The 24,991-nt window shown below is 46.1% G+C and overlaps 5 protein-coding genes and 1 non-coding gene across 6 annotated transcripts; 4 read left to right on the plus strand and 2 right to left on the minus strand.

The window, feature by feature from the left end:
- Positions 1-847: 847 nt before the first annotated feature.
- On the minus strand, positions 848-8,457 carry LOC410555 (insulin-like growth factor-binding protein complex acid labile subunit). Its single transcript, XM_394034.6, has 12 exons — positions 8,155-8,457; positions 5,463-5,715; positions 5,092-5,379; positions 4,764-5,001; positions 3,813-4,059; positions 3,486-3,740; positions 3,077-3,393; positions 2,705-3,002; positions 2,141-2,621; positions 1,751-2,014; positions 1,458-1,686; positions 848-1,367 (listed from the first exon to the last, which is right to left on the minus strand). The coding sequence occupies exons 2-12, from the start codon at positions 5,713-5,715 to the stop codon at positions 1,022-1,024; spliced, it is 3,216 nt and encodes a 1,071-aa protein (XP_394034.5). The 5' UTR covers positions 8,155-8,457; the 3' UTR covers positions 848-1,021.
- Positions 8,458-9,060: 603 nt separating this feature from the next.
- LOC100576184 lies at positions 9,061-11,291 on the plus strand. Its single transcript, XM_003250661.4, has 4 exons — positions 9,061-9,990; positions 10,056-10,099; positions 10,184-10,446; positions 10,527-11,291. Exons 1-4 carry the CDS (start codon positions 9,945-9,947, stop codon positions 10,633-10,635), a joined length of 462 nt encoding a protein of 153 aa, XP_003250709.1. The 5' UTR covers positions 9,061-9,944; the 3' UTR covers positions 10,636-11,291.
- On the minus strand, positions 11,183-20,144 carry LOC107965485. Its single transcript, XM_016916052.2, has 3 exons — positions 17,040-20,144; positions 13,950-16,890; positions 11,183-13,837 (listed from the first exon to the last, which is right to left on the minus strand). The coding sequence occupies exons 1-3, from the start codon at positions 17,955-17,957 to the stop codon at positions 11,961-11,963; spliced, it is 5,736 nt and encodes a 1,911-aa protein (XP_016771541.2). The 5' UTR covers positions 17,958-20,144; the 3' UTR covers positions 11,183-11,960.
- Positions 14,725-14,822, plus strand: Mir3789 (microRNA 3789). The gene has a single exon (NR_039488.1). It is a non-coding gene; the product is annotated as a microRNA 3789 (primary transcript).
- A 213-nt stretch (positions 20,145-20,357) lies between the features above and the next one.
- On the plus strand, positions 20,358-21,879 carry LOC100577387. Its single transcript, XM_003250647.4, has 3 exons — positions 20,358-20,755; positions 20,887-21,024; positions 21,181-21,879. Exons 1-3 carry the CDS (start codon positions 20,518-20,520, stop codon positions 21,375-21,377), a joined length of 573 nt encoding a protein of 190 aa, XP_003250695.1. The 5' UTR covers positions 20,358-20,517; the 3' UTR covers positions 21,378-21,879.
- A 37-nt stretch (positions 21,880-21,916) lies between these two features.
- LOC102653936 lies at positions 21,917-24,905 on the plus strand. Its single transcript, XM_016916071.2, has 4 exons — positions 21,917-22,414; positions 22,524-22,749; positions 22,840-22,940; positions 23,027-24,905. Exons 2-4 carry the CDS (start codon positions 22,563-22,565, stop codon positions 23,264-23,266), a joined length of 528 nt encoding a protein of 175 aa, XP_016771560.1. The 5' UTR covers positions 21,917-22,414; positions 22,524-22,562; the 3' UTR covers positions 23,267-24,905.
- Positions 24,906-24,991: the final 86 nt, after the last annotated feature.

The following is a 24,991-nucleotide window of genomic DNA, read 5'->3' on the forward strand; positions in this document are numbered from 1 at the left end:
TTTCTACCTTTTCGCTATTTGCGTCGATTTCGACCATCTGTAACCTCCTCGTAAATATTTGAACAGATCCTTTTTTCTTTTTCTTCGACTCGCGACGGTACGGTAAACGTAAAAAAGTAAATTATCCTTTTTTTTTTTGTTTTATCGCACAGGGACGACGGCGATGAGAGCGCGCGCGTCGCGAGCAGTTTACCGATCCAAAGTCCCGTTAATCGTCAACGGAATGGTTACGTCCCTTCTCGTTACGTATATCTCGCAAATATTCCGCGATCGGGAGGATAGAAAACGTTAAACGTCCGCGTTATAATAGTCCGTGTATAATCGAATAAGGCTTAAACAACGGGACGGGTTAACGTATATTACACGAAACGTGTCGCGTGGATGATCGTGATCGGCGCTCGCGTCGTTAATCTCGCTACCGGATCGTTTTGCGGAAGCGACAACTTCCACGGGACTTTGGCCTCATTAAGAGGAAAGGTGCCCTCCCCCCCCCGAGCCGTCCCCTCCTCGCCATCCCCTTATCTTATCCTCCGTGCGGATAACCGCGTGGATGCTAATTATAAAACGCGCGAATAATGAAATCATCTTGCTAAGCGCGGCTCGCGAGCCCGCTCACTTCCTTGAGAAACTTTTTCAACCGGGCCCGCGAGAGAAACGCCTTTATTAGCGGATGGGACAACGCTCCGCGGGAGAAATTAGGCTCGTGGGATAAAGCGACTCGGAGTTATTAAGACAAATTGCCCGCTAATCGACACCACCCTCGCTAACTCGACCACCACCGTCGAGTAGATCTCCCTTTATCTTTCCAGTGAATCGTGAATCTTTCTTTTCTCGGAAAGAGAAAAAATTCCATGTAGAAAACGTATATATTTTACAAAAATATGATACATGCGACGTTCAACGTCCTCGATACCTCGATACACGTACATGTACACTATGTACACAACTTGCAATCTTAATATACGCCTTAATACACGTCTAATCGTTATTTACACGCGCTACAATTGGATGGAGAGGATCGTCACGCCAGGATGCGAACGGACACGGCGATCAGGATGAGAAGGTGCCCGTTCACGGCGAGCCTCGACGAGGAGGAGTCGAGCAGGCCGTGCTGGGCCAACGTCCTACACTGGGAGCTTCGAAAATGTTTCACGTTCCCCTCCGAGTCCCTCGCCAACACGCACAGCTCGTACTTCGACCCGGTGTCCCGAAGATCCTGGATTTTGAACGATCTCTCGCTGTACACGAGATCCTTCTCGATGGCGGACTTGCCGCTCCCAGACTCTCTCACCACCACGTAAAAGTCGCCGATGTCCTCCCGCGACGTCACGTACCAGGTCGCCTTCCAACTCTTGTCCTCCTCGTCGCTGGAAAAAGGAAATATTAATTCCAAGTTTCCAAGAAGATGGAAATTGAAAAATTATGTATATATAATCTTCTTCCTAGTGTTCGCTTACTACTCGATGTTACGATATTTCACGTCTGGGGTGATGTCGAACTCGGGATACTCCCTCACGTCTCTCTCGCCGCACCCCATCAAGTCCTCCGTGATTCCAGACAACGGTTTATTCGCGAGAAAGTGCGGGCTCTCGCAGCTAACGTTCGACCATTCCTCGGGTATTTCCGTTTTGGTGGCCAGCCACCTCTTCAAAGGCCTCACGTGGCAATCGCAGTGCAACAAATTTCCTGAAAATATTCGCACGATGATGATTCGTTTTTTTTTTTTTTAACAAAAATACGATTCTCTTACCGTGATACCGTACTTTCGTCCCGTTGTTTATGATTTTCATTAACGTTTCGTCGAATACACCGATGGTATTCGACTCCAGGTCGAGAATCTTCAAATTTGGCAGCGGTAGAATTTTGTTGAACGGTAGGTGAGTCAGCCGGTTGTGACTCAGGTACAGATTAGTCAGGTTGGTCGGAGGTTCGAAGATATCCGGTTCCGAGAGGTCGTTGATCTCGTTGTAAGAAAGATCCAGCGTTTGTATCGCCGTCAAGTTTCCAATCACATCTGTCGAAAAAGAAAGAAAGAAAGAAAGGAAGAAAGGAAGAAAAATGGAAATATCGAATTACAATCTCCCCTCTCGCATTATCCCCGTAGCCAGGCCCCCGCGATAACTGTAAAACGCACACTCACATCTATGAATCTCGTTAACGTTGTTATGACTTATGTTCAAACGTAGAATCTTCTTCATCCCCGTGGTGAGCTCGTGGGTCAATACAGGCATAACGTTATAAGAGAGATCGATCTCCTTCAACCGATAAGGTATCCATGGATCGTTGGGGAACGTTCTCTTGGTCACGAATGAGATCTTGTTGTGGCTCAGATTGACCCTCTCCAGGGAGAGGCAATCGTCGAGGAGGCCGTGGGTCTTGTTGTCCAATTTTTCCAACTCGTTGCGAGAAAGATCCAACGTTCTCAAAGAGACGAGGCCTTGGAACGCCCCGTTCGGGATGTGGCCGATCTTATTGTTGGTCAGATTCAACGTCAACAATTGCAGCAAACCTTCGAACGCGCGCACGCTCACTCTCTCTATCCGATTATCAGCCAGATTCAACTCGAACACTATCGGGAGACGCCCGAACGCCGCCTTCCTCAACTCGGTCAATTCGTTATCCTGAAATTTTATGTATACATATACATATAGTCTGTCTATAACCATTCTTTTTTCGAATATAATATTTCCATAATTCGTCGAACCTGCATGTAAAGGTACTGCAAGCTGGTTAGCGTGCTTAACGCCTCCCAAGGTGGTTTCGTCATGTTGTTGGAGCGCAGGTTCAAGGTCCTCAAGGTGAGCAAGTTCTCGAAACTTCCATACTTGAGATTGTCAGCCAACCGATTTCCCGTAAGGTCCAACGAGAGGAGAGCGTTCATCGTGGGCCACACGTCCACGGTTGGAATTTCCTCCAACGAATTTTCGGAAAAGTCTAGGCTGGCCAGGGAAATCGGTAACTGGAAGATCTTCGTTAATCGATTGTTTCTCACCGTTAAGCTCCTATCGATCATCGTGACTTTTATTTATATATGTATATATAAAAAGAGTCATCACGAATCGTTATAATAAAATACCTGCAACTAGGCAATCTGGTCAAACTGCTGCGAGCGACGTCGGTCAATCGATTGTAACTCATGTCCAATTCCAACAAGGTAGCCAACGGGCCGAACGTGGACGGTTTAATCCTCTCCAGAGAATTGTAGGACAGATTCAAGGAACGAAGACTGAACAGGGTTTGAAAGACGGCGTTGTGGATCTCGGACAGATTGTTGTGCGACAGATCGATCGTATGCAGCTCGTACAATTTTGGAAACGTTTGGCGGGGCACCGAATGGATCAAGTTGTTAGACACGTTGAGAACTTTCAATCCCGTCATGTTGTGTAGGGGTACCTGCAATTATTATTTCGATTCTCTCATTAGATGGAATTCGATGATAAACTCGTTCGAACTTGGATCATTTTATTCGAATTATTTTTTCTGACCTGGTTAAGAGAGGTCAATTGATTGTAACTCAATTGCAGCTCGGTGGCATAAGTTGCACTGTCGAAGGAATACTTGGAGATGTTTTCCAATTTGTTGTGGCTCAGGTCAAGCAACGTGATGTTGACGCAATTCTCAAAGGCGCCCGGCTCTATCTTCGAAATTTCGTTGCGGGATAAATCGATCCTTGTCAAGTAGAGATCCTTGAAAGAAAGTTTCTCTACGACGGTGACGAAATTTTCGGACACGTCCAACAGCTGAACAGAAGAAAAGGATGTAAGGAGAATCTTCTTCTATTTCGAAGAATTTTGTAGGGAATGCACTCGTACTTCGGCGAATTGAAGTTGATTGAACATCTGAAAGTCGATCTTCTTGATGAAATTTCGCGCCAGATCGATGGTTCCTATCCTGGTCACGGGTCCAAAGGTCCCCCTCCCAACGTCGTTTATCTGATTGTCGCTCAAATACAATCTTATCAAGAAACGCATGCCGCGAAAAGTGTTGGAGTCGAGCTTCCTTATTTTATTGTGGCTCAGATTCAATACCTTGAGCAAGGAGTTCCTCGCGAATGTCCCTCTATAATATAACAGGCGAGTTATCCGAATGAATATTCTCACGGATAATAATCTAATCTCTCCTTTGCGCTCAGCAAGAGATTTTTTCGCTCGGCCGAACCAACAACTTCGCACGGAATTTCAGACACTGCACTCGTTCGATGAATTTCTAACTTGAAATGATTTCAAATTTATAAAACTTTTGTATTTTAATATTTTACGTATCTTTATCGTGAAGAAAGAAAATTTATGGAATATTAAAGTCTGTATCGTTGCTTGTTTTGTCTCATATTATTCTATTATTCTTATTTTTCAGCTTCTCTTTCTACATTTCTCTCTATCGTCAATTTTTTAATGAATTAAAAAGTAATTTAGTTATTTAATAAGGAAACATTCATCTTCGAACCAATTTCATTACCGTGTTCTATACTAAGCAAAATTAATTTAAAAACTTTGAAAATATTTCTATTGCCACGGATGTCGAAACTCAAACTAACGCCAAAGATGTAATCCGATTTGCGATTTAATTTCAGATAGAAAAAATCTAGCCATTTGGCAATACGTTATTTTACACTTTATAAGAGTGTACGTAAAGAGTTTAGGAATCTATTCGTGAAACAACATTTAAAAAATTAAATATAAATATTATCGCCGTTCGAATTGCCGCATCAAATCGAATGGTGCCTGAGTCATCATTGGAGCGCAAAGGACGAACGATCGATTTACCTCTTTAAATCCGCGATCGCGTTGTGAGACATGTTGCACCAGCCCATTTTCGTCAAATCGGCCAGATGAGAACCATCGAGCTTGCTAATCAAATTGTGGGACAAGTCTAGATATTCCGTATCCCTCAAACCCTTGAACTGATTCCTTTTAAGCTCCTTGATCTTGTTGCCGTGCATGTCCAATCTCTTCAGCTTCTTCAAAGGCGCCAACGCTTCGACGGGTAACGAGCTAAGCGTGCCTACATAGGAAAGGAAAATGGTTGGGTGAAGTAGGACGCGCGATTCTGGAAACGCGCGTTTCCTCGAAAGAAAAAGGTAGACGCGAGTACCGTTACTGATCTCCAACTTTTCGATTTTCGCTGCCGCGGCACTCTCCGCGAAACTGTTCGCCGGTAAAGTAGAAATTCGATGGCCAGTTATGCTCAGGATACTGAGATTCCCCAAAATTTGCAACGCCTCGTGCGGGAACTTTTCCAGGATGCTGTTTATCACGTGCAACTCCTGCAACGTCCTGTTCACGCCGAGAAAGCTGTGCTCCTCGATCAATCTGAGCGGGGTGTCGACGAACTTGAGTACTCGAACATCGAGGGGATAGAGTGCGGGCCCGTAGAAACGTCCTTCGAACCAACGGCCAACGACCCGACATCACCACCAGGATTCTCGAGTTTGAGAAGCTCTCAATGAAAAGCGACACGCTTACCTATGTTGCACTTGTACAAAACTAGTTCCTCGATCGGCGCGCCCTCGTTGCCCAGATTGGAGAAGGCCAAGCTCAGGCTGGCCAAATTCGTATTCTCGCAACGGACGTAAAGCCCTCTGTCGCTACCGCGTGCGCAAGCGCATGGATAGATGTATTTCGGCTCGCTGGGGCATCTGAATCGTGGGCCGGGTGGAACGTAACCGCCCATGATGGCGGGCAGGATCGAGATCCACAATAACGGGAGAGATATCATCTATGAGCAGTGGATCGACGATTATTTTTGTTTCGTTGCGTTTCGCTAAAAAAGTTCGCTCGAAAAAGTTTCATTGGTAAGTAATCCTGTTGCGATCACCCTTCGGTTCGCGAGGGAAACGTGGGAAAGTTTTCTTGCGTTAGATTCGCGGCGCGATAATAAACGAGCTTATATAGATAAATAGATAGAGACAGCCATAGGCGAATCGTACGTTTTTCCCTTCGATTCGACCATCGATTCGCCTTTCCTTTTCAACACGCGCATTCTCTCTCTCTCTCTCTCTCTCTCTCTCTCGCTCTCGCGTATCATCGTCAGTTTCTTGATCGAGAACGATTCGAGGCAGAGACACGCGCATTAGGCGTCCAAATGAGCGGAAATCATAGGAGCGAGGCGCGACTAATTTGTTTGCGGATCGGCGATCGCCGCCGAGAAGAGGATCTGAAAGAGGAACAAAGAGAAGTCGTAAAGAGACGAACGACCTCGTTGCCGCTACCTACCTCCCTGTCTACCTACCTCGTACCGTTTTTACGAGGAACTGCGCGCAATTCACTGTTATCCACTGCGTATCATTTCTTCCAAACCAAGACGATTCTGTCCATCCAGTTTATCGATAAGATGAACGGGAATCTTTGATCGAGGTTAATTGAGATTTTTTTTTTTTTTTACCAAACTCCTTGCAAGAGGAAATCTACCTCGATAGTTTGAGTTGGAAAGCTGCCAACGGGATGATAGACTCTATCGGCGGGGGAAAGAAATAGGTAATCGCATTCTCTTGCGGAAAGTGAAATGGCGGCTCGCGATTAACTATTTTCTTTCGATTCGAACACGAGAACCACGTGTTCGCACGCGATTATCGAATATCGAGTAAATTAGTTCCGTGATTTTCTTATCGAAGTTACGAACCGTGGTGTGGAGAAAACGATCGATCGATCCGCGAATTTTTTTTCTTTTTTACAGAAAAAATAAAACTAGAGAACAGAAAAAAGAAAATTAGGCGTTCGATTGTTGAGATCGTGGGCGGTGTAAAACGTAGGCCGAGGATGCACGACGATTCTGAAACGATACCGTATTCATATTTTTATTTGGATCGATGCGTTAACGATGGCCTCAACCATCGTTTCGAACGGGGTCGATGAATTAATAGCTCGCTAATAATTTTATAATCCTCGGTTAGAAAGGATTGAACGGCTCGCCAAACTCACTGACCTGAGAAACGCGAATAACCATTCTTTATTACGGTTCCAGTAATCTAGTAATTCAACGAGCGAGAAGGTAAAAAAGAAAAGCGGGCTGATCTAGTTTCGCCGCAACCAGTGTTTACGCAACCAGTGTTTCGAACATAATACTTCCATGACAGTTGAACGTAAATACAAAATACGGAAACACGAGTCAAACCCAAACCCTCTTTTCTGATGCAAAAACGCGTTGCCTGGATATGAAATAGGAAGCGCGAAATTTTATCGACCGATACGACACGACACGAGGGAGGTGAAAACGGTTGATCCTTTCACTTATTCCTATACTCGACCTTAACGAAGCAATGAACCGAATCGCTTGGATTTCATGTTCCGACTGAAAAGAAAGAAAAAAAAAAAAAAAGAAATGTCATGTACCGGTTCTCTAACTCGCGTAATCCTACGTTTGACACTTGATATTTCGTGATATTTTTATCACGGTGAAAATGAAGAGAACACGTAAAACATGTTACGCGAGACACGCTTAAACACTTCGACTGGTTGAACAATCAAAAAAAGAAATCTACGAGCTCGTGAGAAAAATTGTTTCGATTCCCTGATCTCGAAAGAAATAACTGATGCGCGAAGAAAATACAATAAACTACGCTCCACTTTCTGAATTAATGCTATTATGACGACCCGGCTGAAGAGAAAATTTCTAGAATAATAATCAATTGTTTCCACGCGATTTTCTTTACGCTCGAATAAATCTTTTTTTTTTTCAAACAGTACAAAGTGACTTTTTGTTTCCTCTCTCCTTTTAAAAATCGAATCGTGCGATATTTTCTTTCGACCAGCCGACCTTGTACAGATTTCTGATCTCCTGACCTCGTGCCAGCATCGAAGAGATGCAATTTTTTTTTTTTGAATATGATTTCAATCGAATTGACGAGATCTCAATGATCGAAGAAAGGCGAGAGACTTGTCATTGTCTACGTTAAAGAACAAGAAAAAAGAAATTGAAGAAATTAAAAAAAAAAAAAGCAAAAATTATATCTAAATTGTATCTATCTATATACATTGAAATCATCGTTTATCGAAACAAGCAGATGACACGCAAACGCACGTGGAACAGCGCATCGAAATACCTTGTTTTTATTAATAGCTTGTTTTCATTAATAGAGAGATATTAAAACAGAATGTAAATTTCGAATTTCTAATCGAAAACCGTATAATATCTTTATCGAGTGAACAGATGAAATACCTTGTTTGCACTTCGTCCGAAAAGATTCCGAAAGCACGGTGACAGTCGTTGCTTTTAGGACGAGCTCTGTCTTCGAAATCACATATTCGTCCTTCGATCAATTGTTAATTCTTTGTTTACGCGTGTTCAAATATCAACGGAAAGAAAAAGAAAAAAATTCACGTAAATGTTTCACCACATTTCCGTCTTGGAGACATTCTGCAAATGATTCCAGGATGAGGCTACCGTGAAAACTGAGCCGTGGCTCGAAACTAAAGAGAAAGGCGGCTCGAGAAGAGAGTTCTCCCATTGGCAGTTGATACACGCTGTCCTTTCGTGGACACGCGGGCTCTCTGGCTTTGAAACATTTCCACGAGACGAGAACGTTAAGGTTGCGCTCGATTGGCTCATCGGGTTCCCAGGACCGTACTATTTGTTCACGTTCCGTAACGATTCGTTTCGTATTGTTTTTTTTCCCGTGTCCAAATTTATCGTTAAAAAATTGAGAAAAAACTTGTCGTTAACTTGTAATTGTAATTTCCAGTTTGAAAAGTAATTTTTCTCGATCATTTATTTTTTTTCTAGTGAATTTTTTTCACCTGGAAAAGCGTTCTACGAAGGCGCATTTCTATTTGGTTTAGAAGAAAGCCGAGAAGACTGGCCGCGATTGGTGGATATTTGTGAAAGTTAGATCACGATTTCTTGACTTGTTTTACGAGCTACAGTGACATCTATTGGTACGTAAAAATAATCTTGTAAACGTTTTCAATCGATGTTATAGTTTAAAAAATTCGTGTTAATTTTAATTAATCTGATTTCTCTTTTTCAACGATAATAAGAATATTTTGTGCAAAGTGATATTGTGAATATGATAATTTAAATTTATTAAATATGTATAAATCGATAAATTATAAAACTAGGGAATATTATATAAGGAAGACTCGTTCGTAATGACAGCTACTACTTCTAATCTATCGTATGTATACAATTGACGCGGTGCGGCGCTGTAATATATATTCGAGTTTATTTACCGTTTCGATCGAAATTTCGAACGCGATAGAAATCTAAAAAGTTGAACAAATGAAGTGATTAATTGTTAATAATATTGTCGTAACAGTTGAATTATTCTTAATCATGTGAAATCATTTAAAATTAATAAGTTTTATCGAGTGAAAACGAAGGAAGTTAATACGATATATCGTCAATGATAAACGTTAGATAAACAAAAAAAGGGATTCTAATTTATCACTTATAATTTGTTTTAAAAATTATATTAATTCGTAATTTTATTTTTTCAATATACGAATAAACTCGATCGGTTTTAATTTCATAGTGTCGCGATCGCATTCTAATCGATAATGTTGGAAACGATACAAGAATGGTAACATCGATATCATGGAACTCTCAACAGCAAAGCAGGTTGAATTTGTACGTCATTTTCGCGAATAAACTCGTTCGTACATTTCGCAAAAATTTTTCGCAATCTTCCTGTTTTTATGGCAAAGGAGTATCGTTTTTTAATCGAATTAACTACCAGCTTCGTTGAACGTAAAATAATAACCGGATATCCCGGTTAGCGATCGTTTATACCATAACGAATAATGGCGTTATGCTTTTCGAGAAATTACGCGGTCATTAAGGTCGATAAGTTCTTCGAGTGGGATGCTTCGAAAACCGGTAGTGCAAGTAAAGACAGCCGAGTATCGGTGTGCAAAGATTGTGATTCGAAAAACGAAAATCTCGACTCGATTGAACGAACATCTTCTCGCTCGTTTTCTTAATTTTTTTTTTTTTTTTTGTGTGTGTGTAAAATGGATCATTCGATGATATTCCTGTTGAAGTTTCTGCTCTGGGCTCGTGAGTAAAGAAAATTATTCGGAATTTCTTTCACGATCGAATTACGAATTAAATTAATTTTACAGATTTGTTCCTCGCGGTCGTCTGTTTACCAACCTTGGGTTACGTCGTAAGATGTTTCCTTTACGTTTTTTTTTTTTTTTGCGAAAAGAAGTTAGAAAGGAGTATCTATTTTTTTTTTTATTTTTCACAGGATCGACATCGTCTAGAGACTTACGAAGATTTTTCCGAGGAAGGCGACTTGGATTTTTTCAACAATCTGACCTTTCGATTCTCTTGCGAGGGAAAACCGATCGGCCTGTACGCGGATCTCGAATACGATTGCCGAATTTTCCACGCATGCGATGATTCGGGAAAAGGTTTCCCGGTCGTTTGTCCGAACGATACGTTTTTCGATCAACGGGAACGTGTGTGCAGCGACGAAGGACACGTCGACTGCGAGCACGCGAACGAATGGTAGACGCGATATCTCGCAATGAATCCTATTCTATCTTATACTCTTTTGTATTTTCTTCTCTATCAACAAATATTTTCAGGTATTATTTAAACGAGTTGCCATTCTCGGTGGAAGTGATGGAGGAGAGTCGCGCTCGAGCAGAGGAAAAAGAAGAAATACCTTCGGTGTTGCCTCTTTTGTTACAGTGACGAAATCAAAGATTAAAACTTGTGTTTTCTTTCACGCGAAAGTGTGAAATAAGAAACGTAACAATGGACTCGTTCGTATACCGTATAATTGATCTTCAAAAGATTCGACGAATCATCATCGTGATTCTGTCGTATCCAAATACGGCATTAATTAAGTATCTTTTAAAAATAGAGAAGCGAAATGAGAAAATCGACAGCGTTTTATTATCGTTTAAAAAATCAGTGTTGAATCGATACGTTGTTGAAATTAATCGCGATTTCTGATCGCGATAAAATGCAGAATCCAATAACATTCTTCTCTCCCGTTTTATCTTTTTAACGACAAAAGAAGAAAGGAGGAGCATCCGAGAATAATTACATTGCGCGCACGTCGTAATCCAACGATTCTTATCTTAAGAAAAAACTAACAGAGAACAATCGGTAAAAAGGCGAGAGACAATGGGAACGGGCGGAGAGGTGGTGGCCGAGCAAAGGAAATCGGTGGATTCTGAAGCGTTTTATTCTTCGTAAACGTAGAAACAGAGAGAGAGAGAGAGCAAAACATCGCTTACAGCTTTACAAACTAAAAGATTTTTATTCGTTACAACATTATATATTCCTGCGTTGTCTTTGATCATCGTCGAGCGCACCGATTATACCGAGATCGATAAGAGAGAGTTGCCCAACGAAGTTTATTTATTGTTATTAAACCCTTCACCATTATAAACCCCTCCACGAACGAACAAGAGCTGTCGTTTCTAATTAAACAAATTTTATCCGCGTGTTAACAAATTCGTGGAAACTACTTAGTTCGTCCCTAGCTAAGATCGAGTCTCTGCAGTCCGTGCTATTATATAATAAATCTACGTGTATAATATATATATATATGTATAAAATTTGTTTTTCAGAAAAGACTGAGAAGGAGCACGATATATATATATACATATACGTGTATATATATATACGTCAGTCGCGTACGGAAGAAAATTAAAGCTAGCCCAATACAACGTTCATTGTTATTCAACCTTTAATGGAGTGAACGACGAACCCTGGAACGACGAAGTTATAGTCTTAACTCTTAGTACATCAAATCCCGTGCCTTAATAATATTAATATTTTACTATAGCGTACAATCATTGTAATCCGTGTAAAGCATCGTGGAACCCATTCTATTCCATAAAACTGGCTCGTAGGTTAAATCGTATATGTATTTCCCAAAGAAAATTCGAGCGATATCGCGTATATACCAAATATCCGGGAATATCGAGTATCGCTTCTTCTATCCATCTATCAAGCGTGCAAAGAAAAAGAAATCTATTCTAGAAACGTTGGATCAATCTTATCACTTAACCGTAGTAATGAGGAGCGTATTCGTATTGAGCAGGCCAGGAGATGCCCGGCCCCGTCTTGTCGTTATCGTAAACGTATTTAATTTTCGGATTGCTGCTCGTTCCGAAAAGAGAGTCTCGCATCATGCCGAACATGGCCGTTCCCAGGGCTATGTTGCTGATCATTCCGGCCACCGAGGCGGTGGCACGCGCATGCGCCAGAGCCAATTGGAGCAAGAAAGATAAGACGAGGCCGAAGCCCGGCATCATCTCGGACATTTTCGACTTGAAACCTTTGCTCAACGAAGCGGCGGTGCCTTTTCTCGACGCGTCCTCGTCCCGTAGACGCGGCAATCGAACGATCAGAGTCGATCCTTCGTCCTTCTCATCTCGTTTCTTTTCATCGCCGTCGATCGCGTTATCCTCCACGCTCTCCACGTCCCTTAAACGTCTATCCCTCGACGAGTATCTCTCGAAAAACGACTTGAAATAAGCTTTGGCCCGCTTCTTCCTTCGCCTCTCCTCCTGCCCCTCGGACAACTCTTTCTCGAAATCGTACGCAACTCGATCCTTGATCGGCGAAAGCTTCGACCCGTCTCCTCCGTTCAGGGCTCGTTTCCGAGATTCCAAAGACACGATATCCACTCGCTTGATCGGCTCGATCGAGCCGCTCCTTGCCGGGGATTCGGACGATCGAGAGGAGTCGAGGGGCAGCAGGCTCGCTTCCCTCGCGAGCTTGTCGTGCAATTTCGTGCCGAAAAGAACTTCGAAAGCGTTGTACGCATCCTCCGAGGCGAGATACCCGGTGCCCTCGTCCCCCTCCTCCTCCACCGCCACCTCGTCGGAGTCGTTCGATTTGATCTTGTCGAGAAACATGGTGATTATCTCGTCGTCGTTCATCGATCTCTTGATATCGATGTATCCCTTCCTCCCGTCCTTCAACGATTGAACGTTGGATTCAACCCTCGACCCCTCTATGCTCCTCTCCCTCTTCTCCTTCTCCTTCTTCGCCCCTTCCGGACGTTGATCCAAAACTTCCTCCATTATGTCGCTTATGATGGTCAATATGCTGGGCAGGTTCTTGTTGTCTTTCAGCTTGGCCCCTCTCCCCTCTCTGGAGGACGAGGCAGGCCCGTCCTTTCCGTAACCTTTGATCTGGAAGCGGCCGATACTCGTCTCGAACTTCTCCTCGGTCAACATTCTGTACAAGTGGAGGAAAAATCTCTCGATCGACTCCTTCCTCTTCAACAACTCGTTCTCGAACTCGGTCGTCGACATGGCGAAAAATTCTTGCATCCGTTTCTCCGTTTCGACGGAGGAACGGCCCGGATCGTCTCGTCGTAACGCGTTCGCGTCGTTCAGAGAACGTCCCAGGATACCGAGGGTGGGGAAATTGCTGGCTATGAGTGGCCAAACGAAGATTGCCAAACACCTGATGAAGCTAAGACTCAAGATGCAATTCATTGTCTGGGACGCGAGCCCTTTGCCTGCCGATCCTTGACCGTCCAGATCCTCGACTATCTTCAAAATTTCGTATTGATCCGCCGTCAAAGAATCTCTGATCGTTGAATTCAAATTGTCGACGAGATACTGCGTTTTCGATCTCGAGGACGATTTCGTCTTCTCCTTCACTCTGATCAACAATCCAAGATACTCGGATTCCGTGATATTTGGGAAGAACGGGTTCCGCGACGAAAATCTGCCGGCCGTCTCGTCGTAATAAGAATCGTGCAACTCCGCGGCGCTTCTACGCTCCCTGCGCCCTCCCCTCCCCCCCGATTTCTCCCCTCGCTGAACGACACCGACGGCCGATGGTGCGTGCACCTTCTCGCTCGAGATATCTATGGGGATGCCTGTCGGCTGGCCTGCGTACTCGGGGATGATCCCTTCGTTGCCTGAAAGAAAAGAGAAACGGAAAAAGAAAGGAAAGAGAGAAAGAAAGAGAGCAGGATGATTGGAGAGAACTTTGACAATCTCTGATAAAATATCAATCGACGATTGATTCACCTACTGACGGCGTGTTCGTTGGGTTTCCTTTCTTCTTGGCGTCCTCCTTCTCCTGACCCTCGTTCCCCGGATCCTGCCCTTCCACCTCGTCGCTCCTCAAAGACGATCGAGAAGAAGAAGAAGAAGAAGAAGAAGAAGCTTCGGTGGACGAGTTGGCGATCTGCGAAATTGCTGAAGGCTGGGAGGATTGAGAAGATTCGGAGGATTGAGGGATTGTAGGCAACGAGATACGGGCGTTCAAATGGGAGAAGAGGTCGATAACGGTGGAAAGGTCGGGGATGGAGGAATTGTACCGCTTCAAAATCGGCCAACCGATGTTTTCGACGCAGCTGGGGAAACTGTAACGAGCCGAGCAATCCAGCATTCTCGTCACGTACGACGATCTTTCCGCCTCCGGTATCCTTTCCTCGATCCGTCCCACGATCGTCGCTTGCCGCTCGCTCAACGTCGAAGTCTCGTTCAACTTGGAAATCGATCCGCCCTCCCCTTTCCCGAGAACGGTCAGCAAAGCCTCCTCCATCCTCTCCTCCGCTCCCTCCTTCCCTCCCTCTCGTCCGCTCGAGTCGGTCGCTCGTTCGGCCGTCGACGATCTCTCGTCGGCTGAGTCGAGGAAAAATTGGAGTCGGATGGAGCCGCGCGTCTGGGGCGAGGTGCGGCCGAGGGCGGTGAAATTGGGGAAATTGGGGAGCCAGGGGTATGTTTGGGCGATGGTCGGCCAGGTGACGTCCCTGGTGCACTCGAGGAAGCTGGTCTCCCCGAGGCAGGGCAGAATTTTCCGCTCGAACTCGGCCCTCGTTTGGACCGGCAACAAATTGGCCGCCGCGCGCATGATGCTGATCTGGTGCTCGGTGAGGTGAGGGGGGTACGCGGGGTCCTCCGCGGCGGGTGGGGCGGGCAAGTTCGGGACGGACAGTTGGACGGCTTTCAATATGTTGAGGATGATCGTCTCGGGCAGATCGTTCAGTATCGGGACGAATCTCGTGTCCGTAATCGTGACGGTCGTGTCCCCGTGCTGCCTCGTCTTCACGTTCGTCTCCGACAGGGGGGGCGCGGAGTTGATCTCGGTGAGCGCGCTTTTCTCGTCGGCGACCGAGGCGGTGGAGTTGGCGGTGGGGGTGGTGGTCGAAGCGACGATGCCGAAATTCGGGAAGTTGGGCAGCCAGGGGAAGTATTGCAAGAGTATTGGCCAGGCCACGTCCCTCGTGCACACCAGGAAGCTGTTAACCCGAAGGCACTCGATCATCTTGTTGGCGAACTCGGGCCTTATGCTGGCCGGGAGCAACGCGTTCACGACGTTCACGATGCTCGCCTGTTGCTCCGTGAGCAGGTCCTGGAATTGGGGATTCTTTGTCGCCGAGGGGAGGGAGGAGGGGGGTGAAATCGGTACGCTCGGGTTCAGGGATTGGAACTGGATGGCGCGGAGTATGTTGAGGATTACCGTCTCGGGAAGCTCGGTGAATATGGGGACGAATCTCGTCCCGGACACGCTGATCACCGGCACGGCGGCACTCGGGATCCCGTCTCGCGACTCCTTCCCGTCCTCGAACAACGCGCTCGCCTTCTTCTCCTTCCCCCCAATCCCGACCCTTCGCTCCTCCGAATTCCCCTCCGCTCTCTGCACGTTCGTGGTACTCGCCGCGTCCCCGCCCTTCGCCTCCTCGGCCGGTCGAGGGAAATCGGGTAGATCGGGCACGTGTTTGGCGATGGTCGGCCAGATCACGTGTCTGGCGCAGTCGACGAAGTCGGCGTTGCTCCGAAGGTAAGACAAAACGTCGACGACGAGGAGCGGGCGTGCCGAGGGGGGCAGCAGATACTCGGCCAGGCGTAAAATTTCCATCTGCCTCTTGGTGAACGAGATCGCGTACGTCACGGCGTTCCCCCCCGTCAGGATGAACGTGGACATCTCCGTTGCCGCGTCCGCCGTGTCCCGCACCTTCGCCAGAGCGTTCAGCATCTTCGTCTCCAACTCGTCCGAGGAGCTCAGCCGCGTCCCTCCTCTTTGCCCGCCCTCCTTGAGCGGCAAGAGATAGGCGAGCGACAGGCCGCCGCCTTTCGCGAGGACGGTGGGCAGATAGACGAGGAATTTCGGGGCGAGGTTGCCGCTCGACGCTGGATTCTGAGCGTCCTCCTCCGACGAGGGGAAGAGGGCGGGCGCCGCGTCGGGGGCGATGCGTTTGATCATGGGCCAGATGGAGTATTTGAAGCAGGCCAGGTAATCGTACTCGTTCGCGCATCTGACCGCGTTCTGGACGAATCGGGCCCTGTACGAGATCGGGATCGACCGTTCGGTCAGGTTGACGGTTACGGATCGATCGTCGAAGAGGAAAGCGACGTAGACGTCGGGCGAGCGGTCGAGGAAGGAGGGGGCGGGGGGTAGAGTAGGGTAGGGGTCGGCTCTACGATCCTTGAGGACGTTGTGCAGGATCTGGATGATGGTTGCCTCGGGCCCGTTTTTCTTCCCCGTTTTCGAGTCGTCCATCGCGTCCACCACCTCCGGCAACTCGAGATCCGCGGGGATACCGTCGAGGTAAGCGGGGAGCAGCGGGGGGAAGACGGGATACATGTCGATTATCGGATACCAGGCGTGGGAGTCGGGAAACGGGGGCAGGGCGGGGAAGTATTGCTTGATCATTGGCCAGGCGATGTACTTGACGCAGCTGTAATACTCGAATCTTCTCACGCAGGAGTACATCTTCTCCGAGTAGTCGAGGCGCAGGGTTTGAGGCAGAAATTTCTCGGCCATACGAAGTATGTACAATTGATCGGTGGTCACCAACTTTTTAAGGGTGTCGTTGTTCACGTCGATGTAAGAGACCCGAGGCTCCTCGCTCTGATACGTTTCCAACGCGTCCTGCAGGATGTTGTACACCAACGTGTCCGGGGTTAGAAGCCTGATCCCCTGCCGATCCTCCAGACCTCGACCTTTGCCCGACTTTTGCCCCTGAAACGTACACGTTCGTTATAAACGTTTATCATTCAACCTCCCAGATTCGAGAACCGTTCGCGCTTTTTTTTCCAATCCAATTCGATCAACTCTCCGTCTAATATTAAACTATACAATTTCTCTTTAAATTTACCTTCGATACTTACCTCGTCTCCGCTCCGAATCTCTCGCTCCTCCGGCTCGACCTCCCGCTTGAAATTCAACACTTTCGCCTCGTCCATCTCGTCCGCCTTGGCCCTCGCGTCCAACGCGTCGTCCCGTATCGATATCAACCTCTTTATCTGCCCATCGACGATCGACTGTTGCTCCCCGTCCGGTATCCTCTTCTCCTCCGCGTTCAGGTAAACGGTCGAACTCTTACGATTCTTCGATCCACGGGTCTCGTGCAACGATCTCTGCCCCTTCCTCCCCTTCTCCTCCGAACTTTCCTCGCAAGGGGCCTCCTCCTCGCTCCCATCCTCCTCCTCCTCCTCCTCCAACTTGCCCGATTTTCGGAAATAATTCGGGATCACCGACCCCCCCTCGTCGAACCTCCTGATCCCCTCCTCGCTCTTCGCCTCCTCCTTGACCTCCTCCGCCGATTTACCAACGTCGTTCCTCCTCCGCTTCTTCACCGCGCCCTCGGCCTCCTCGTCCCCGAGCCTCTCCTCCACCTCCTCCTCCTCCCTCTTTCCTCGATCCTCGTCGACATCTCTCCTCCGCTCCGCAACCGTCTCACCGTCCACATCCGTTTCTCGATCCGGGTAAGCGTAGTCGTCCCTCCGCAGTTGCGACGACGAATTCGAACGTTGTCCCCCGAGGGGCGGTTCGCCCTGGTCGCGGCTGGCGCTCGGCAACGGCTCGCCACCGCGGGCAACGAAGGCGAGGAGCAGAAAGGCGAGGAAGAGGAGCGACGGTGGATGGTAGCTGGTAGCCGGTAGCTGTGGGCGTCGCGAGCCGAGTGCTCTCATGGTCGCGGTCGAGAGGCGAATGTCTCGGCCACTTGTGAGCCGGTTTATGGGGAGCCAGCCCGTGGGAAGAGGTGTATGGTAATATACGTACACCACCACCCGGCCGGGGCGCATCGGACGGAGATGCTCGTAACAGTGTACGTGGAGAGGCTCGACCAACGAGACGCGGATACGCGGCAGGGAATTCCATCCATTTTTACACCGAGCCGCCCCTCTACCTACGGGGTTGCGTAGCGAGCGAATCGAGTTCAAGCTCTAACGGGTGTAAATGCATTTTCTTTTACCTGCTCGTTTTGTGGAAGGAGGGGAGAGAGAGAGCGTGTGTTTTCTTCGAAGAGCGAAGAACGATTCGCGGAATTTCAGTTCCATTAGACGACTGTGGTGCGTAGCCAAAGTTCGACGAGGGCTTCGTCGAGAGGGGATGAATTAGATTCTTTCCGTTTTTTCGGAAGAGGACGACGACGACGGGTTGTTCGATGAGAAAAATTTGAAAAGGGTTGGAGGATATAGGTTTTTCTCTTTACTCAAGCTCGGGAAGCAATGGCCGAGGCAACCGAGTCGGTTAATACCGGTTGCTGACCGCTCGTGTGTCCAACGCTGTTCCTTCTCATGGCCGGTAATGAGCCATTTAACCTTGAGCCAGTGGTGCTTGGAAAATAACGTGCCTCTGCTCCTCGAGATCCAACTTCCAGAGCTCGAGCTCTTTGTACTTGAACTCTATTTGGGTTGCTGTTAAGAAGTACAAATCTGAGAGGAAGGGAATCTCGCGGATATCTTTCTTTGAATATCCTTTTCACCCCTCGAGCATTTTCACGGCCCTCCTCCTCCTTCTCCTCGTCGAATTGTGGAATTTTAATCAAGAAAAGAAAGGAAGGAAAAAAGGCGAATGATGACGAAGGAAGAACTTGCTCCGTGGGGAGATAAAACTGTATGTGAAGAAAAGAAAGAAAGAAAAGAAAAAAGATTTTCTCTCCCTCTCTCGTTTTATTATATCGCCCATCCGTTTCCCTTTTATCGTTTTCTTAAATTATCCGCGGCGAGCGCGGCACAGGTTTTAAGAATTCGCTACGATGGAGGGACGAGTTGATAGGAAAGGTGCAAAAAAGGAGGAAGGCGAAGGGGGAGGAGGCATGACGGAGGCAATACAACAAGGTGGAATAGAGTACAAGCAAGGTTTCAAGTTCATCTTTAATACGGCATCTTTCTGGTTCTGGTACCAAGGAGGGAGGGAGGGAGGGTGGAGGGAATCGAATTTTTAAGTCCTTGAACGAATCGAGATGAGACCAGAACGGGATGAAGCCAGAAGGGAGAAAGAGGTGTATCTGTAACCTGGCAACAGGGATTCCGCGCGAAGGGTAAAGAATTTTTACGACGCGCGTTATTTTCCAACATGGCCTCCTCCTCCTCCTCCTCCTCCTCCTCCATGCTTTCCTTCCTCGGCTCTCTCTTCTTCTCTCTTTCCTTCCGCACGCCGGATTCACTGCGCTAAACCCGATGCAGCATAAACCTGTACCGCTTTTCTTCCTTTTATTCATCGTACCACGCTTGGCTCTTAAGGTGTGTTCACAATGCCGATTATTATTACCGCCGGTAAAAGGTGTGCTTTGTGCCGGCCAATTGGGACAGATCCGAATCTGAATGGGATCGTCCGATCTGAATGGTCGCTTTCCATTTCCCTTCCTTCTCGTGGTGTCCTCTCCGTTCTTCCCCTCTTTTTTTCAATTCCAAATTCCAGAGTAAAATAAGTTTTTTTTGTCTCGAAAATCGCCGATCACTTGGAAAAGAAATTAAAGAAAGAGATCGTTTATCTACGCTAAACGTAAACAACTGCTTGCTATTTGGCGCATCGTTTAAATTAACAGGGCGTGAAGAAAAATTGAGAAACGTGATGGACGGAAGGACCGTGAATTCCCGCGCTTTCTCCTCTCGTCGATTTTTTAAAATTTGAAATAGAAAAATCTTTCCTTTCTTTTTTTTCCTTTTTTATTTTTCACAGCGACCCACGGGATTTAACGATCGCGCGTCCCTATTCGGGGATACGAACGATTGTAGGACAATGACGACGAGTAGAAAGTAGGACGTAATGTACACTCGAAAGAAAAATTTACAACGATGCTCGAAGGGACATCTATAGTTTTCAAATTTTATTCTTAACCGTCCCTCCCTCTCCTCTCCTCTGTATAGCCTCCTTTCTAAAAATTCGTACGCGCGAAAAGAGAATTTCCCGTATAATTGAACGTTTCATTACGTAACAATCGAAATGAAATTTATAAATTTATATATATATATCGAATCGTACATCGTCGAACTTTCATCTCCATCAAAGGAAAAAAAAAAAAAAAGTTTGAATCGCGGCTCACGTCCACCAAATTGTCCGCGAGGAGGAAATTCGAAGCGCTGCGCAGATCCACCGCGCAGGCCGATCCTCTTTTGAGTTGGAACGGCTCCGTGGCCGTTCGTCCGAATCATACGCCGGCTCGTGCGAGCTCGATAAACACGTTCCACAATTCGTGGTTCCTGGGATTCGGCTGGATTCGTCCCGCGGCGATTTTTCGACAATCCGAGAATCTGTTACAAAAGGGAAACGAAGGGATTCGCGAGAAAATTCTCTCACCTCGATCGAATACGCGGTGTCGATGAAGAGGGCCACGTGATCATCGTAACCGGTTCGATAATGCGGCCGATTGGTTGGGCGATGGCGTGCGCGTTGCTCGCGTCTACTTTTCCAAAAAGTGCATCTCTGCTCACCAGCGCCGAGGAGGAGAGTGTTGGTGTCGTTGCCACGGCTCACCGCCATCCGACTGAACGCGGCAAACTGGCCAAACTGCTGCCCATTTCCAAGGACGCTGCACACCGACTCGAACAATTTATCGACGATGAGAGGAGAAGGAGGAGGAGGAGAAGCGTACAGGGTAAAACATTTTAAATTCAACGTTTCGTACGTAATTCACGTGTACACACAAACGATATTATTCCGAGTCGTATCGAGCCACTCGATGAACAGGATTCTGTACGTGTAATAACGCTCGTGTCGAATGTTTAGAAGGGACGAGAAGAGAGGGTCGAACGTTCGGTCAAAAGCGAATCCAATTCATGCTGATGCCGATGATGTACAAAATGGGAGTGATGATGACGATGCTGATCGTTTTGACGGCGATCTCCGTCAAGGGATTGCTCGTTGGTAAGTGGAAAAAAGAAAAAAAATCTATCCTTTCGAAGAAAGAAAGAAAATAACGATGACGACGCGCATCGCAAAATTCTATACGCGTATAATAAATATAAACTCCCTTTCTTCTTATCTTATCGCATCGGTCTGAACGCGGACTCGCCATTACAGGTGCCATGTTATTAATGCTGAAACTGAGCACGCTAATAGCCAAGTTCTCCTTCGGTTGGCAGCACAATGCGCAGGCTCCTCAACCGATCCATGTGCACGTTCACAACAGTCCACCAACGTCTCACAATCAAGCGTACAGCGGTTGGATACCGGGGAGCGGTTCAGGAGGGGAACACCACTACTACTACAGAGCGTGAATTCTCTCTCCGTTCAAGAGACTGTGTCTTCGATATATATATAAACACACACAATTAGAATTAGACTTATCGCGCGTACATCGTTCCTTCTTCGACTCTATATATATATATATAATAATCGCGATTATTTGTGATAATTTATCATACGAAACCGATGCTACATTTGCTCTCCACGTACCAAAGGACTTATTTATTCTCGAATTTAAGTTTTCTATTTAAGTATTATTTCGGAAAGTAGAAACACACTCGCCTCGAATCGCACATATAGATATATAATCGAGAAAAAAATGGCCAAATTGAGAAACCAAAATTGTGTAAACTTGTGTTACTCGTTTAAGGAACAGCAACCTCGACACGTTTACCTCAACTTAGCGATATTAGTATTAATTTATTATTGTAGTAAGGAAGCGGCGTCTCGATAATCCATCCATCGTTTGATCGTAACAATTACATGTACATCATCGTATGAATGTATTCTATTAAATTTTCTTTTTTTTTTTTTTATCATCATCAAATCGATTATCCTCCTCTTCTTTTCTCGAATTATTTCTCGATCTTCGTTCTTCGAGCGCCGAAAAGAAAATTCGACGGGGAAAAAAATTTGTCCCCCCATAAATTTCAGGGATCTCCTCTTCGAAACGAAAAAAGTTAAAGTTTTCCGCGTTTCAAGGTCAAGCTTGATCCACACCACGCGTCCGCGACCAACCGCGTCGCATCTTCCGTGCCCGACGAATTGCACGAGTTCTAGTTTCCCTAGGTTTAGTGGGGTGAGCAGGAAGAAGAGAAAAAAAGGAAAAAAAAGGAAAATGTCCGCTCTCCACTCGCCAGTGCAGTGCAGTCTGTTCACCGACATCGAAACCGCTCGTCGTTTTGCTCGTTGGAAAATATTATTCGACTCGAGTTTCGGGGGACCGGAAGCGAGGGAAGAGAGGCGTGGCGAGAGTCGACGTTTAACGGTACCGCCGAAACGGTCGTCGAAAGATTTTCTATTTCCTCTGATGGTGGAAATCGACGATAGAATGGTGGAAGGGAAAAAGGTGAGGGGAGACGCGCGAGGAATTAATTAGCTTTAATTAGAAAGGTGGTTAGAAAAGAGAAGAAAATAAAGGTGTGTTGATTCGAGTTCCCATTTTTTTTATATTTAAGAATTAACATTCTCAAGAGAGAGAGAGAGAGAGCGGCACGATGAACAAAGTGGACACGATTTTTTGGTGTTTGTGCATCGCGATTATGTACCAAACGTTGACGCGTGCCGACCATACTGCCAAGGATTCGAGCAACGCTCTGAGAATAGACATTTCTCGAGGAATTGCCGTGTACGTGACGAGTAACGAGACGACCGTGAAGCTGAGCATGTCCTGTTTGATTAAAAGTAAGTAAAGAAAAGAAATATCGTTTCTTTTCTTTTTCTTTTGTTTTTTAAATCGCTACTCACTCACGAATCTCGTCTTCTTCTTTCAAGGGGACGATCCAGAGGAACGAAAATTTGGAATAATGAGGTTTAAAAAGAAAATTATAAGAGGAATCGGTATGGCGATGATGATGGTCCCTTTGATGATGCAGGTTTATATCTTTTTTATGCAAAAAAAAAAAAGAAAAAGGATCGTTGGATCTCGATATCGGCCTCTAACGTCCGTTTAATTTTTCAGTTAGCATGGCTACCGGTCACCCTCTCCTCCATCAAATTGAGTTTAATCCGAAGCTTGTTCGTAGGGAAAATCGCGTTGGCAATAATGCTGTACAACACGCTGAGGAATTCCAAGAAGTCGGAAACGATAGTGATCCACAAACCTGAATATCACCAACACTATTACGAAACTTATCACGAGCCGGAAGAGGATGACGGCGGATGGTGGGGAAGAGGAATGAGATGGCACTTTTTCAAATAGAATTACATCCCCGAATAATCGTGTTTAAGATAATTATTATTCCAACGAAAATTATATATATATGTGTGTATGTGTGTATATATATATATTGTGATACGTGATGGAAGATATCGTGATTATTTTTCACGAAACTTGTCGAGGAGAATAATATTGAATTGATTTTCCGCACGATGAATCGGCGCTCGATCAACTATACGAGCTAAAATTAAATTGGCTCTCGTGGAAACGTCCAGTGTACGGCGAGCGACCGACCAGCCAGCCAGCCAACCAACCAAGCACGAGATACATCGAGCGGCCCACTTTCGAACGGCATCGTAACGGCATTTCGGTCCAGATTCTGAACCACCGACCACGTACCAGTTTTCCCTTTTCTCTGCCGTTAAATTCGACGTCGAAATCGAAATCGAGATAACACCGTTCGGTCCCGATGACGGGTCGATTCACATATTATACACGAACGTGTATATCCGCGCGACAACAATCTACGCTACGATTCGAAAATTGTTCGCGAACAATCTTCGCTGCGTTCCACTTTTCGAGGAGACGAGCGTAACGTCGTTTTCGAATCGATATATATCGATATAGATCAAATGTTAGGGACACGTAACGAAAGTACCGTCAATGTCGAATTTATTCGTTCAAGGCTTCGTTATTCGGTGTGCGTATACGTGCCAGAAACCCACCTTCCGTGCGCGTTTACTTGGTATGCTATCGCCATCGATCGGCCGTATCGACAGCTCGCCATACGAAACGTGCGCCTCTATATACCGTTTTCTAAACTACAAAATGTACGATGCACGCCGCATACGTTACGCGGCGAATCGAACCCGGATTAATCTCTGTATGCTTAGATCGCGCTACGTGAAAGCATCCAGCTTTTTCAGAAACGTAGCACACGTTCCAATTCTCCTTCTCTCTCTCTCTCTCTCATTAACGCTCTTGGTCCCAGAATTTCAAAACCTCTCCTCTCCACAGGTTGAAAGCCCTTTATCGCGTTAATCTTTTCCTACGTTTACGCAACTCGAAAGATGCTTTCACCTTTCACCTTTCTCGACGATACATCTCATAAATCGTTTTCTATTTGCGCACCTCGACCAGTCTATCGTCGGAACGTTTGATTCGCCTTTTATTATATGATCCTTGTGACGAGGCATTCGACAATCTCGAACGAATGGATACATTTTACGATGATACTCGCACACGCACATATATAAACACACACGTATATATATAAATATATATATATATCCATCATCCATATGATGAATTATCCATCGAACTCGCGTTTTGCAAAAATTGCGTAACGATGTATCGAAAGCTGTACACGGCGATCGAGAAAGTAATTATCGTATGATGGTTGGCTCGCCAAAGGAGAAGAAGAAATTCGCATACGATTATCTGAGGAGACGGAAAAAATTACGTTGTCTTCGCGAGACTGGTAGATAAGGAAGGAAGGTTGTAACGAGAACTTTTATGGCTTCGTGTCTTCGGGATAAATACATGTACTTACGATAGGCCGTAAAAAGATTTACAACTCGCGCTCGTTGTCGTTGTAATTATTCAAGCGCATGGGATGAAAGCGAGCGTCGAGGATTCTCCTATTCACTCGGATTTTTTCTTCAATAAACGGATAACACGATTTCCTCTTTCTCTCTCCCCCCTCCCCCTGGCGAAAAACTTTTGACAAATCGACAAAGAGATTTCCCCCCCCCTCCCTTCCTCTCT

The sequence above is a fragment of the Apis mellifera genome, linkage group LG14, assembly GCF_003254395.2.
Source record: "Apis mellifera strain DH4 linkage group LG14, Amel_HAv3.1, whole genome shotgun sequence".
Taxonomy (NCBI): domain Eukaryota; kingdom Metazoa; phylum Arthropoda; class Insecta; order Hymenoptera; family Apidae; genus Apis; species Apis mellifera.

What these genes read in the sequence shown, in the direction of transcription:
- LOC102653936 (XM_016916071.2), top strand. Translation starts at nt 22,563, where the DNA reads ATGAACAAAGTGGACACGATTTTTTGGTGTTTGTGCATCGCGATTATG. An exon ending in CATGTCCTGTTTGATTAAAA is followed by an intron (nt 22,750 to 22,839) that starts GTAAGTAAAGAA and finishes TCTTCTTTCAAG; the next exon opens with GGGACGATCCAGAGGAACGA. An exon ending in TGGTCCCTTTGATGATGCAG is followed by an intron (nt 22,941 to 23,026) that starts GTTTATATCTTT and finishes TTAATTTTTCAG; the next exon opens with TTAGCATGGCTACCGGTCAC.
- LOC410555 (XM_394034.6), bottom strand. Translation starts at nt 5,715, where the DNA reads ATGATATCTCTCCCGTTATTGTGGATCTCGATCCTGCCCGCCATCATG. An exon ending in CGTTAACGAGATTCATAGAT is followed by an intron (nt 2,015 to 2,140) that starts GTGAGTGTGCGT and finishes CTTTTTCGACAG; the next exon opens with ATGTGATTGGAAACTTGACG. An exon ending in AAATATCGTAACATCGAGTA is followed by an intron (nt 1,368 to 1,457) that starts GTAAGCGAACAC and finishes TCCTTTTTCCAG; the next exon opens with CGACGAGGAGGACAAGAGTT.
- LOC100576184 (XM_003250661.4), top strand. Translation starts at nt 9,945, where the DNA reads ATGGATCATTCGATGATATTCCTGTTGAAGTTTCTGCTCTGGGCTC. An exon ending in GAAGTTTCTGCTCTGGGCTC is followed by an intron (nt 9,991 to 10,055) that starts GTGAGTAAAGAA and finishes TTAATTTTACAG; the next exon opens with ATTTGTTCCTCGCGGTCGTC. An exon ending in TACCAACCTTGGGTTACGTC is followed by an intron (nt 10,100 to 10,183) that starts GTAAGATGTTTC and finishes TATTTTTCACAG; the next exon opens with GATCGACATCGTCTAGAGAC.
- LOC107965485 (XM_016916052.2), bottom strand. Translation starts at nt 17,957, where the DNA reads ATGCGCCCCGGCCGGGTGGTGGTGTACGTATATTACCATACACCTCTT. An exon ending in AGATTCGGAGCGGAGACGAG is followed by an intron (nt 16,891 to 17,039) that starts GTAAGTATCGAA and finishes TGTACGTTTCAG; the next exon opens with GGGCAAAAGTCGGGCAAAGG. An exon ending in AACGAACACGCCGTCAGTAG is followed by an intron (nt 13,838 to 13,949) that starts GTGAATCAATCG and finishes CTTTTCTTTCAG; the next exon opens with GCAACGAAGGGATCATCCCC.
- LOC100577387 (XM_003250647.4), top strand. Translation starts at nt 20,518, where the DNA reads ATGCGGCCGATTGGTTGGGCGATGGCGTGCGCGTTGCTCGCGTCTACT. An exon ending in GAGGAGGAGAAGCGTACAGG is followed by an intron (nt 20,756 to 20,886) that starts GTAAAACATTTT and finishes TCGAATGTTTAG; the next exon opens with AAGGGACGAGAAGAGAGGGT. An exon ending in CGTCAAGGGATTGCTCGTTG is followed by an intron (nt 21,025 to 21,180) that starts GTAAGTGGAAAA and finishes TCGCCATTACAG; the next exon opens with GTGCCATGTTATTAATGCTG.